The following is a 14,700-nucleotide window of genomic DNA, read 5'->3' as shown; positions in this document are numbered from 1 at the left end:
CTGTAGATGCATATTGCTGTGAAGGCTTCTGAAACAACTCAGCCAATCTTAGTTAATAAGACATCTCAGAAGTCATCTCGTACAAACAGTACTGTCAGCAGTTTAATTCAAACATTTTTCATATAAGAATTTAAATTCTAAGACCATCCACGTCTCCCTCAGCATTCAGCCGCTTCTAATCCTAGGCTGCTCTGTCCTTCTGCGGTTGCATCCACACATAATTGGGAGTTGAGCTATTAAACTATAGCAGATATGTGCAGCTGGATTGCCTTGTCCACAGAAGAAAAAACAGTGGTGAATGACTGCTATAGTACAATAATTCCTCAATATCCACCTATCTATGAATGCAACATATGGTTATGACAGGATCTGATCTCACTCATGAAATAGGCCCGTTGTGACATCAGAAGAACAGATCAGCCGATGACCTCAGAAGTCAGAGGGGTCGGAGGCCCAGAATATGATGGCAGGGGTGCAGAAGTCTGAAAACATAGAGGGGAAGTTGGATGAGACATTTTATATATATTCAAAAGAAGGAAGGAGAGAATTGCAAAAATCTCTCTGGGCGCTTTACTAAATGTTTCCAAATGGCCAAAAAACACTTAGTACCCATAAGCAGTTGCCCACATGGCAGCTGGCAGCACAGACATACAAGTCAGATAATGTTCCACTGTTCACAATATGGCATGCCTTGTTTTCAGATGAAATGTATTTTGTATTATTCCCACAGATGTAAACAATGGTTAATGGGAACTCGTAGAGGAGATCAATTTTTTCAAAAGCTATATCACAGGCATTGAAAACAATTCTGTATATTATAAATGCAACTTTTGCCAGTATTATTGTGTACAGTTAATGGGCTAAATGAAGAAATATCCTACGATGTATTTCTTTTAAAGTCACTGATTTTTCATTTTTTATGTGTTTCATGTCTATGAATGTATAATGTATACAATAAATGTGTTCCTCAATTTACATTTAACTAAAATGTTCCTCTCAGGTCCCCGCCTTTTTTTGCCCTGCCCTATGGATGTTGACAGTTCCAGAGTATGGTTCACAGATCTCTGGAATTATTCCTTGGTACCATATATTATGGAAGCTGTGAGAGAAGGGCTTCAGGTAGGATCTGTGGACTGATGCAGACCAAGTCCCGTGTCAGTGGCTTTGGCTGTTACTTACACAAGACAATTTCCAGAAATGTACCAAAATCTCCCCACAGTTAATGCAGAGCTTCAGTTTACATTGTTTATTTATTTATGGAAAGATAATCTGACATATGCCTGGTTTATGACAGAGAGATGGTAGAATATATGTCCATCCATGTTAAATTCTGTAGTCGTGTTTGAAGAAATTGTTAGTTCCTGCTAAATTTATAGTCCATGGGTTGAATCCTAACAATTTTTCCCCTCCTCACTGCCTTCCCTGTCCCAAATAGCTTTTATCTATGCAGGTCCCATGATCCTCAGCATGGTCTCGTTTGATGGTCAAAAGGGATCCCTCCTCCCCCTTCCATCAACCTGAAAGTAACATTTAGATGAGAAAACTTACAGAAGCATTCCTAGACTGCCTTCCCCCTTCCATATAAGGGAGTCAAGAGATACAGCAATGCAGTACAGAAATTCAGGAAGATGGACTGAGGAGGGGGAGCATGGCAGTAAAAAGAAAGTTTCTTTCAAGACTCCCTAAGACACAATTTGGGGTTGAAAAATATCTTTTAATCTCTCTCCTGTAAGGGTCAGATTGGAAGGAACAAACAGCTGATAAAAAGATCTTTGCCTGCCAGCCCCACAATCAGCCTCACCCCCATATGAGGGAGGGAGAAAGAGCCAACACCACAGAGCCTTGCCAGTTGGGCATTGCCTGGCATAGGAATTGGTTGGTCTGCACACAGCAAAGGAGACACTTGCCCTTCCTAGCTGGACTGGGTTCAGCCATGCACTTTCTCCCCCACACAGCATGGGAAAGGGCTGTCTGTTATTTGGGGCTCAGCTGGGGTGGGAAGGCAGCTCTCCAGGCAGAAAGGTCCTAAAATAACACAAAAAGACATTCAAGTAATGGCCAGTCTGCCCCTAGCTTTACTAAATAACAATGGACTGAACACTTTTTCAAGTGAAATGAAACAGGCCATTTGTTCTTTTTTATTTTGGGGCGGGCTTTTAGATGTATGGAAAACGAGTACCCTGGGAGGATCCCTCCAAATGGATTGCAGAGACCTGCCCCTGGAGCTCCTTGCAGCAGGATTGGTCATCCTTACTTCAGATAAGACCTGAAGATGTTGGATATGAAGGTTATGCATCTGCCAAAGAAGGAACCACCTCAAAGCACATTCCACAGACAGAGTCAGAAGGAGATCCTTTGGTAAATGCAAGATTATTTGTCTTCTGGTGCTTTATATATCATCCTTGCTAACCACTTCATAGGTACCAGAGTAAAATACTGGGTTGATTATTTTGATTTAAATATGGAAAGATGAGTCCACTTACAAACTTGCTTGGTTGTCCACTAGGTAGGTATTCTGACTTTTATTCTTATAGGTATTCTAGACAGGTATTCTGCCTCTTACCCTTCTAGTTCCTAGTGCTAGGCTGAATAGGAGGTCCATTTATGGCCCCCCTTTCCCCCAGTCTCTTTCCCTTCACATCTTGTCAGTCATTTGGGTCCCCTCTTCCCAGACTTCTGCCTACCCTGTCCGCAACTCACAAGTTTGGACTGGCCCAGTCTTGTGGGTTTTTGTTACTTGATTATCATTCACAACATGATGATTTTATGAGTGGGGTCCAACTATCTCTCTCTCTGCCTTATTCAGTTCCAAACATTTTATCCTACTCTCTTAACATCCCAACACAAGTTAGTCATTGAGAAATGAGAAATAGAATGGGCTATGCACAGATAAAAGTAGGGTCGGTTTGTAATGGTATCACAAGGAGTAAGGAACAGATTTAGCTCCTGTGCTAACTGTGCCTCTGAGTACACTGCTGTATTTTCCTACATAGGCCAATTGCTCCCATTAATTAATATGGGTAAGAGAAAGCACTGCCCTTAAAGAGAACCCAGGGAGTGTTTGCAGGATGACCAAGAATATTTTGGAGAGCAAAGAGAGGTGGCAGTTGGGGGGAGGGGGGAGAGAGGGGGATGTGAAGCAGAGCACACAGTGGAGGGGTGAGAGGATGGAGCACTGGAGAGGGAGAACCAGGGCTATAGGGATATTGGAAGGGCATAGGAGGGGTGAAGAGATGAGGAACTGGCCGCAAGCCCCTCTTCACCCAGGATTTGCCTTTTCCTAGTAAAGTTTAAACAAGACAAGGTTATGCAACTCTGGATGTGGATGCAGCAAGGTTCTGTCTAGATGGGAAAGCTGTAAAACTACATTGATCTATTAAAGCCTGAATAATTTTTCCAAAGGTGCTCAAGTAAACTCTCTATCTTGCTGTCCTTGTGTGCATTTTTGGTGGGGGAAAACCATAGCTCTTTCATTTAAATAATGCAGCGATTTACATGCTGTCGGTGTTAGATCAGTTCCCTGAACACCATGGCAAGAGGGGATACTTTATAAATACCAACTATAATTATAGTAATTTTAGGCATTGAGCCTCGTAGAACTCCCCGGGGCTCTCAGTGTTAAGTAAGATGTGCTTAAAGGCTGCTCTGGAAGCCAGCCTCACAGCTGTGGTGGGCTAGTCTCTCTTGCCAAGGTCAGCTCCTGGACAGCAGATGGTGCTCTTGTATTCAGCAGCTGACTTCAGCCCATTCCAATCACCTCTCTCCTATCTCTAAGGCAGCATAGATGAGCATGTTAAGTAATTCTTATTCCGTCTTCCCTCCCCAAAGCAGAGTTTATTATTACCTTGCTTAAGTTGATCGTAAGCCTTGGCATTGGGGAAAATGCATCTGAGGGCTGAACGTTTGAGTCCTGGCTCAGATCAAGAGCTCCCTGTCCTTTATGTCCCTCTGGACCTTTGAGTTTCTTTCTTTCTTTCTTTCTTTCTTTCTTTCTTTCTTTCTTTCTTTCTTTCTAAAAAAATATTTTCCTTGGATGAGCAATCTCAGTCAGTTGTGATTTCTGAAGCACTGTACCATTACTAGTCCCTCTGTGAAATGCAGCATCCATCCTTCTTGACTGTTATAAGGCTCGGGCTGTGCAGTTGATTTAAATGAGAACAACAGAGCTGCTGTTGCATTAACTCTTACAGCAATGACCCAAGCATGTCCTCCTTCCTTTCTTAGATGAATATGCTCATGAGGCTCAAAGAAGCAGCCAGCTACTCGAGCGCACAGAGCTGCGACAGCGATACTGCCAGCCACCACGATGACATTCTGGACCCCTCACTTGAATCGACTCTCTAGAGGGGATGGGCCTGGTTAGAGGATGCTGGTAAAGCCTGTTAGCACAAACCGCTGCCAGTATTGAAGCAGCAAGTAAGGGTGACTCAAGAGAGAGATGGATGGGGGCATGTATGCTGTGTCATATTTAGGCAGGTGACTTAACTCTGGAAAGTCAGGAAAGCGAATCAAAATGAAAAGCTTGAACTAGTTTAATTTCAAGAGAATTCACTATCAGAGGAGCTGAGTGAGACTCCTTCAATCAACTGGAAACGGCGGGGGGGGGGGGGGACACAACTAAGCAGATTGCACATGTGTTAGCCGAACTGGAATTGCTCTGGGTTTTTTTTCTTCTTGTCTCAAAGTTTACAGTACAAGCCTTTTCTTTTACATTTCAATTTATTCCAAGGTGCTGCATTAGTGGTCTTCTTGATCCTCCTCCTCCTCTCACCTCCAGTGTCCCCCTGGGGTTCTGAGTACCAGACTCCAGTAGTGCTTGAATTGTACGCTGCTGCCCATTCCAAAACGAGTCAGATTTTGAGAGTAAACCAATAAGCACAAACAGTATTGTGCAATTGCCAGGAAAAACACTACTGTGATATGCTGGATAAGTGCCAAGTTGATACTGACCTGCCATGTTTGCAGTGATGTGGTCCACCAAGGTTTCTGGGGTTTTTTTGTGTACAGATCATCAGTTTTATATATAACAAGTTTTTTTTAACCACAAGGGTATTTTTAAACACCTGCCCACCTCTTAACAAGGGTTTTCTTTTTTACCAATTCTTATCCAACACTGACAAAAGGCTTTCTTAGGGCTTTGTTTGTTTTGAGCCTTTTCAGTGGAATAAAAAAGAACATTTCCTATGGTGCTGTCTCACTGCCTTAAAAACCAATTTCTAGAACAGTTTTGCAGTTGGTTTAATTTGTTAAACCATTGATTATTTACACTGTTTTCTTTCTTCATTGACTAACGAGAGAGCATCAGTGAACAGAGTAGCCTCATGTCTGTACATCATGGTTTTTTAATGAAGTGGCTAGAAGAACGAACTATTGATACAGATATATAGATAGATTATATAGTATTTTTTATCTTGTGTGAATAGATAGCTTACCATCTAAAATAATCAAGTGACCCAGAAGCCACTCCCAATTAACTATGTTTAATAACAAAAACAAAAATTTGAGGCAGTCGGCTCGCATCCATTTGGTCCTATGGAAAAGAGCATATTCCAAAAGAGATGTCTTGAAATCTTATCCAGCAGAGCTGGGTACACTTGATGCAGCATGAGCACAAATGTTTCTTTATTTTCCCTCTCCTCTTTTTTCTAGTTTGTAGCATGTTGTTTTGATTGCAATTGTTGTACATGAAGAAATTCAGCATTAAAGAACACTGACACAGTGATGTGTCCACTGTGGGAGAGAGAAAAAAACTTTATACTGTAAAAGGGGAAGGGGGGGGGGTGGTTTTGCACAGTCTACTGGGGAAGGGTATATTGTAAATTTAAAAAAAAAGCCTTGCACAAATGAAAGCAAACAAACAGCAGCAGCAACAAATAAGAAATTGTATTTTATCCAATTGGTGTTAAGAGATGTTTCATTTACTGAGATGACCTCTATGTTGCATACAATCCAGAACACAAACTGTATAATCTGTTTTTTTAAAATTGGGTGTGTTTGTCCTGTAGTTAGAAGTATTATGACTATGCAGGAGTTATCTATGCTAGAGTCAGCATGTTTCAATTTACATTATGAAACTAATATATCTTAGGAAACAATGAACAATTGGAGTGCATCTGCCCTGGCAGGCTGCACCAGATTGAATGAAAACTGATCAGAGGAATTAGAAATGTTAGTTCAAAAATAATTCAAGGGCTATGGCATTGTGTAGACATGCACTGTATACTTAGGGCCACAATCCTGAAACTGTTTCTTGGATCATGCCCAGCTCATTGCAATGGGGCTTGTACCAATGAAGCGCTTTGAGGATCCAGTTATCCAACAAATATCTTCAGGACATATAACTGGTGCTACTAACTCCTGTGACTATCTTGTGGCTATCTACTTTATAAAACAAAGGAATCAATGCAGTTTTCCTTGCTCCACCACCAAATCTACAGGTCTCCTGCACGGTGCTATTGCCCTACTTTAAAAAGTGAATCAACTCTGATTTTATGCATATAGAATGTACTTGGACGGATGTCAATCGCCAATCTGCAATTGCTGAACATGCCACTCTGTCAAATTACTAAAAGAACAACTGCCCTTTAGTATATATGTGGTCTAAAATAACATACAAACCCATTAATTCCTGCCATTTTTGAAACACACATATACATACAAAACCCGTATGTATACAAAATACAACTTTCCTGCAATACATCTCAGTGAGTCCACCTAGTTTACAACTTTAAAATTTGTTTGTGAAACATTTGTCTGTATACATTTTATATTTTGTACATTTTTGATGTAACATATCATGTAAATAGACAGACACAGTGAGATAAATCATCTGAAAAGTTTTGTAGTCTTTGTAAAGCCCTAATAATAATAATAAGTATTTGGTGTCATCAGACTTAACTGGATGATGTATTTTCTATTGATTTATTGTTCCTCTAGCTTGTAAACCAGCTTGCATATATTTTTTGCAGGTGTGCACACTGTATCTGTCTAAATTATTACTTTGCCATTAAAGTGGAATTATTTATTGACCATAAGTCTGGTGTCTTTGTGCTTAGAAGAAAAGTATGATGAGGTAGCAAGAGATGCATACTGGCTGATGTGACTTCAGAAACAGATTGACTAATCCAGAGGAGTTAGCCATGTTAGTCTGTAGTAGCAAAATCAAAAAGAGTCCAGTAGCACCTTTAAGACTAACCAATTTTATTGTAGCATAAGCTTTCGAGAATCAAGTTCTCTTCGTCAGATACATGATCCGAACTGGTCAAATACAGAAGAGGAGGGGAGAGAGGGGAGAAAGAAGGGGACATATATCACAAGGAGACAGAATGCAATTAGCGTGGAGGCAGTCAAAACATTCCTTTGCTTGGAAATGTAAACATCTCCTTTTGGTGTGCAGTCAGTTTGCCGTATTAGTTTGTAGCAGTGAAAGTATCCAATTCCTATGTAGTATAAGCCTTCGATGACCACAGCTCTCCCTGCCAGCTGCATCTGACAAAGAGAACTGTGGTCCCCGAAAGCCCACACCAGGCGTCACTGGGCTCCCCCAGACCACGCCTCTGTAAAGGGAATCTGTTACCTGTGATAATGTGATAACCATTCATAGTCTCTATTCAGTCCCAGCTTGACAGAGTCAAATTTGCATATGAATTCCAATTCAGCAGCCTCCCGTTGGATTTTGTTTTTGAAAGGTTTCTGTTGAACCACAGCGACCTTTAAGTCTTGACTTTAAGATTGACTAATGGTAGTCACGTTCAGACTCTAGTTCTAGTTAGCCTGACATTGGTCTGAGCAACTATTTTGACAACAAATATCTTCTAACGTCGTCCTTAATGAAAAGTGCTTTGGGGGAATAAAAGGGAAAAATGGTGAGCTTAGTGTTTCATAGATGGTATTTGAGATGAGCGCAGAAGTAAAAATGATAAAGGGCATGTTTGGGCCCAAATAGTTGAAGAACTTGAGTCCCTTAGCAGCTAGAATACTTGGCTCCTTCTCCCTTCCTGAAGGAGCCTGCAAAGTACAAATAAGGGCGATTGGATTCTCTCCAGCATAGAATGTCTTTTCCACAAAAGAAGCCTTCCTACCATGTTTCTGTCCCTGCCACACTTCAATCCCTGGTTGTTAGCTGTTGCTGCCCAACTTTGAGTAAAGTGATACGGAGGCAGCAGTTTCAAACAGATATGCCTTTTTTCTTCCATTTCTGCAACAGGCTAGAGAATTACTTTTTTAAAAAAATGAAAGCTGGGAATTCAGAGATGCTGTTACACCTATCGTTATAGAGCTATAGTGCTAATCTATATATGTTCAAAAAAGAATGCACAGGATTGGAATTGGGCAGGGAAATAAAAAGGCAGCACTGTCAGAAGCACTACGGACTTTTCAAACAGTACTCTGCAGCAAATGAGAAGAGCACTGAAAACTTGAGAACAGGAATAATTGTTTGTTTGTTTGTTTTTAAAAAACAGAATTCCTCATTGCAAACAGGACACAAGTGGCTTTGTTAGAAAGGGTTTTAATATTTTGTTAGCAACTGGCAGCCAAACTGGGTGTGTCTGAAACGGCACAAAAACCCCAACTTGCGACTAGCAGTCAAAACGGTTTACAAAGACTGTGTGAAAAGGGCCTGCAGCTCCAACAGACCCATTTCATGCTCTAAGCAGAATGAAATGACGGTCTGCCTAGGCTCATGCAGATGGATTCTTTGTTGGGGGAGGCTGATCCCCAGTGGCTGAATGCATATGCTAGCAGCATCACATAGCTGTCCTCAGGACCCATTTGCTCAGCACCACTGATTTTTCGCTTTCTCAAAAAAGTGCTGGTACTAATAGATATGGTTTCATCAATTTCCATCAATTCCCCCCTTAGGACTTGGGAGAACCCCCCTCCAAAAATGCTGGAACTCAATACAAGGAGTTACCACCAGAAAAAAGCTCTGCTCTGCACATTTTCAACATTCTTCAGATTTTATTGCTTGAAAAAGAACCTATTCGTATATTTTGAATTTCACTTTAGGCAATGCTTGATAACTACCTATGCAGAATCTTCCGAAAATTGTTGCTACTGTTGTTGAACTCCACAGACGATGATCAGTTTGATTGCTTACAAATCATTCACAGCTGCTCAAAGCGTTTTTCTTATCCACATAGCATATGAATAGACAACTGGCTTTCGTGCATGTTCGAGAGCTTTCCCTCCAACCCTTAATAGTCATTGCTGTATACCACTTCCGTGGCAACCAAAATACAGCATTAAATCAACCAGCAAGCATATAAACTGCCAGCAAAACAACACTTAAAAAAAATCCTACTGTTGTATTCCTTTCTATATTCTTTAGCGACGGTAATGGCTAGGTTTCTAGCCAGAGTTTTCGTGCATGTTCAATGTTGCAAAGCACCATGGGAACTGTAGTTTTTGCTCTTACCCCTGTTTTTACATCTCAAAAAATAAAATAAATATTTTAAACAATAAAACTGTGCAGCCTAGTGAGAAACACCCCCCCAAAAAGGAAAAAAACCCTACTGTGATCTGATTGTGCAAATTAAAAAATCCTGCATGTGATCCGTACTAGAGGGTGAAGTGTTCTAGGAAAACAATTCCTTGAACTTTCTACTAGGCAGCAATGTGAACAAGAATTGCTCTGATTAGCTGTCGTCACATACTCAAGTAACTAAAAGTTAGTAAGACAGGTAGTATGCAGCAGCAGAGGAAGTCATTCAAGATGTTTGCCACTGAACTGAACAAATCTGAGGATCTGCTCACCCTGATCACAGCCATTGAACCAGGTAAATTAGACTGTTGAACATTTTTGCAGCACAATTCATGGCATCCCTATGATTGCAGTAGCAGTGTTTGTTGTAGTATGGATTTTTGTAGTGATACTGGATAATATTGTGGCTGCCTTATATGGTAGTACTTTGGGAGTGTGGACTTTTGTGTGATCAGTCCAACTTCTGTGCATCCCATCAAATCTAGACTACCCAAACGTTACCTTTTGCATACCCTGACCTGATCAATTGTACTCTTTCATGTGCGATTGAGATCTGGACATAGTACAATGTAGTCACTGATTAGAATAACTGGAAGCTTTTGTCCTTTCTAGCCAGAGTTTTCGTTCCCTTTATCTGGGAATCAAAGGTTGTAGACGGCCACAGGGGGCCTGTATACCTGGCACAACTCAAGCAACCATGCTATGGCTTCCTCATGTATCGTCTCCTAGCATTTGGACAAGATGTTCCTGTGGCTGCTAGATGTTTATGCAAAATGGAAAAGTCGTTTTAAAAAGATCTCCAAATAAAAGACAAACAAGTCTAAACTGAATAATTAAGTCAGAGTTTCTCATAAGGCTATGGGTGCAAACCAATCAACAAGAACAGTAGATCAAAGTTGCAAAGTAAATCATACACAAATAAGATACTAAGCATATAATCATTATTGAAATTCAAAACAATGGTTTAAGAAAGCTTTAAGGCACCACTAGCAACAATGTCTGCCCCCAAAGAATTCACCTTTAAGGAAGATCTAACGATATGCGGATTTCCATTAACATAGTACAAGAGCATTAACCGTTTTCCAATGAATATATTAAACTGTGAAAAGCCTTTTATGTATCGTAAATTAAAAGTTAACTCCTCCACTATCCCATTTATTAAAGTTTTATTGAAAGTAACTGCTGTTCTCGTATAGTATGTGCGGACAGGGTGAATGCATATGTGTCTGAAAGAGAAAGATGACAGTTTGGAAGTACTTTTTCCACGCATGGGTCAACATAGTCCCAGTAATTTCCATTGACTTTAATCTCAGAGATCCATTATGGTCTGCCCTCATACAGCCTATTTTATGGAAGCTGCACTGGTTCCCAGTTTGTTTCTAAGTTCTGCAGAGCATGCAAGGTGAAACTGTTCCAGCAAGCCTTAAATCAGCCATGATGTAGCATTGGAACTGTTGCTACATGGTTGTTTACTTTTGGATTGTCCCTGTCAGTAGGATTACACTGTTTTTATGGGTTGTATTCTTGTGGAACCTCCTTCAATTTTGCTGATAGGTTTTTAATTTTTAATGTATATTATTTATTGTGTATTTTCATGTTGTAAACTGCTTCAGGCCTCAGTTCAAGTGAAAGGAAGTCTAAAAATCGGTAAAATAAAATGAAAAAATAAGTAAATAAAGAGTGTGTGGAAGACCAAAACCCATTGTGTCTCACCAGTGAAAGCTGAGGTACTTCCATTGTAGTGTAAGCTGCCATCCCCACAGCTCTTTAATTTCTACAACTAGGATTGCTAGGTTCCCCTAGCCCCCCGGCGGGGAATGTGGGACCCAGCTCCTACCTTGTACTTTTCCATTTTGCACACACATGCAAGCTCCCAGCTTGCGTGATGATGTCACTTCTGGCAAGCGATGTAATCTCATGGGTCACAGGCCACCCTGGGAGCACTCCTGTGCTCCCCAGGGAGCTGAATTGGGCCACTGCAGAGTGTGGCAGTGCTCCTGCTCTACACAGCAGCCTGATTTGGGTTTGATTTGGCCTGAATCCGGCTGCTGCAGAGTGCAGGAGTGCTCCTGCATTCGCAGCAGCCCAATTTGGGCTGAATCCAACCTGAATCCAGCTGCTATGGCATGCAGGAGCACACCGTATTGCCCGGGGCGCATGCCGGGAGTTGTGTCCCCCCCGGCCAGCCAGGTAAGCAGGGGCAGGGGTGGAGGGTGGGAGCAGAGATCCTCTGCCCCCGGTGGGGGACTGGCATCCCTATCTACAACTGACAATCAACCAAGCAGTATAAGCCATTGTTCAGATTACAATCAATGGATGCTTAATATTTTACAATTCTGGGGAACAGAAACTATCTATGGCTTATTAGTCCTCCCAACTTCTCTAAGGGGCTACAGAACAATATTTAATTGCCAAATTGCATTGGTGTGACTGTGTAACAACATTACCACTTATTTGCCTTTATCTAGATGTGTGACTGATGACTCCCTGGACAGCAATGTCAGATATGGGATGTCAGAATTTTAATAAGAGTGATGCCCATAAAATAGTTGTGCCATTCTGGTTATCCAAACTGCTTCTTATGCAGTAATTAAATAAATATCATTAGAGAGTATTTTTTCCATGATAACTGGATAATATCATTCAAATGAAATGCTGCTACCACTAAGTTACCTCATGCTTTGGCACTGAATGCACTTTCACCAGACAAATGTATTTCTGCATAATAATACCAGCAGCAGAAAATGGATTCTGTCATAAAAGATAAATTAGTCAAGGCCCAGGTCACATGATCTGCTTGCTGCTCTAAATTGTGTTTGGTTTGTTCCACATTTAACTAAAGTCTTAAGTAAACATTGATAAATAGGGAGTAATCACACTGGGACCAGAAGCAGCCTTCTATGGCATTCAGATTTATTAAGCAAGATTCTCTTTAGATGGCCTTATGGCTGTCTACTTCCTTCATTTCTGAATATTTTATTCAATTAGATCTTATTTATGATGCCAAGTATACCAGGCTAATTCAATGAAGAAGTTTTAAAAAGAGGCAACTATAAATACACAAGAAGAGGAAAGATTTCCAAGGTGACATATCACCAGTGGCAAGAGGCTTTATCATTTATATAATAGAATGAACTTCTGAAGAAACAAAAGACACCAGAATAAACAAAAATTACATGAAAAAAACTGAAAGGAAATAAGATTGTCATGAATTATGACATTTCTGAATTCTTTATACATTCATGCTGCCTATGTGTTCAGCCCACGTCTCCTAGCCATTTCTTATTTTTTTATAAAAATTATATCCCACCATTCTGATCTCACAAGGCTCGCCAAAGTGGCTAACAAATTAAAACATACATAGAAAATAACATTTGAAAAACCATTAAAGGAAACAAAAAGCACATCATTAAAGCAATTAAAACCAGAGCTAAAACATACAAAGACATAACAAAAACAATTAGAACATTTAAAACAAGGAAAACATTGGGCAGGAAGGAGGGGTCACTGAGGGAACACCAATTTTTTTTTAAAAAACCCATTGGTGGAAGATGCCGGCAGGAGTGAGCAGATGAACCTTCTTGAGGAGAACCTCAGCGTTTTAGTGGCACAACTGAGGAGGGTCTCTTCCACGTTCCCAGCCAAAAGGGAGGGCTAAAGGTGGGGATATGGAAGGGCAGCACTGGCTGCAGCGTCATGTCATTTCTGGTTTTTTAAAAGGAATGGAATAGATTGTGCCATGAATCCCTAGAGCTACCCTATATCCATTCCTGTTTTTTACTAGAAGAGATGTGATGGCACACACAATGCTGCAGTTTTTTTTAATTTTCTTTTTTTTTTAATAGGAGTGGAGAATGGGGAATCCCCTACCCCCACCAGCGGCTTAGCAGCCCTACCCCCCACTTAACCTCAGAAGGTAGGGGCATCCAAAGCAGGGCATCCAGAGATGACCACAGTGATCAATTTGGTTTATAAAGAAGTAGGCACTCCTTCAGGGTGCTGGTCACAAAGCATATAGGACTTTAAAGTTTAGCACCTTGAATTTCACCTGGAAACAATTTGGGACCCAGTGTAGATGGGCCAAGATTAGAGGGATATGGTCCCTATGACCCATGCCAGTCAACATTCTGGCTGCAGCATTCTGCACCAATTAAAGTTTCCAAAAACTTCTCAAGGGCAGCCCCACATAAGAGTGCTTTGCAGTAATCCAATCTAGATGTAATCAGGTCAGGCACCAGATCTTTTCTGCCCAGGAAAGGCCACAGCCGGCCAACCAGCTGGCTACAGCTGCCACCTGCTTATTCAGCAGTAAGTGTAGTTCCAAGAGCACCCCCCCCACCACCCAGACTACAGACCTGTTCCTTCAAGAGGAGCACAACTCCATCCAGAATGAGTGACACTTTAAATACCAGGACATACCTTCCACTCAGTAGCAATTCCATCTTTTTAGAATAAAGTTCCAGTTTATTAGCCAGCATTTACTCCAAAACTGCTTCCAAGCACCAGTTCAGGGTTTCTGTTTTTATCCTGTACTGCATTAGTCTTTGCCAGCAATTCTGGTTACTGTACATATTAAATAGTTTCTCCTACTGGAGTCATCCCATTTGTTCAAGGTTGAGGGCAAAGTCATACTGCTGCAATCTGTCCCTGGAAAGAACAGGTCTTGCAGTGAATAGGAGAAGGGAGAATTGATGAAAAACTTCCATCACAGATGCTCTCATTCTGGATCTTTTGTTCAAGTAAAAGCTAGAATGTGTGAAAAACCAATTTCCTTGCTTCTTTATTTCAGAATTTGAACAATGACAGTCTCCTTTGAAACAGATGTGCTGAACAGATAGTTGCTTAATTTGCCAGCCCATATGATTTTTCTCAAAAAAACCAAAACCCTAACCTGACTGTCAGTTTGCCTGCAGGTTGCATTGTTGTTGACTGCTGGTACCTGTTTAGTCAGGCATTTTGGTTTGATCCTAATGTGCTGCTGAAAAGTTGTAGAGATTTGGGGGGGGGGGGTTGAAATGTGGAAGATTTTGTATTATAGGAGCAACTATCACTTAGATAGTCAATAGAAAATGTCCTAGTTTGTTTATTATTTAAACTTTTTCTCCACCTTCTGAAGGTGCCCAGAATGGCTGACATTACCAGACTGCATAAGCATGCTGCTGTGTTATTTCAATAAATGGCAGTATATAGTCGAAAAGAAATACTGTGCCCTGGAA

At 40.9% G+C, this 14,700-nt stretch overlaps 1 protein-coding gene across 2 annotated transcripts in view; it reads left to right on the top strand.

The window, feature by feature from the left end:
• Positions 1-4,465, top strand: part of NAV3 (neuron navigator 3) — a 363,931-nt gene extending 359,466 nt beyond the window's left edge. For both annotated transcript variants that reach the window (XM_054988337.1, XM_054988336.1), the window contains 3 exons: positions 1,001-1,119; positions 2,161-2,358; positions 4,225-4,465. In XM_054988337.1, coding sequence (XP_054844312.1) covers positions 1,001-1,119; positions 2,161-2,358; positions 4,225-4,344 — 437 coding nt within the window. In that variant the 3' untranslated portion in view covers positions 4,345-4,465. The remainder of the gene's footprint in view (positions 1-1,000; positions 1,120-2,160; positions 2,359-4,224) is intronic.
• Positions 4,466-14,700: the final 10,235 nt, after the last annotated feature.

This window comes from Eublepharis macularius, chromosome 9 (genome assembly GCF_028583425.1).
Source record: "Eublepharis macularius isolate TG4126 chromosome 9, MPM_Emac_v1.0, whole genome shotgun sequence".
Taxonomy (NCBI): Eukaryota; Metazoa; Chordata; class Lepidosauria; order Squamata; family Eublepharidae; genus Eublepharis; species Eublepharis macularius.
This window is presented reverse-complemented; position numbering and strand designations above follow the sequence as displayed.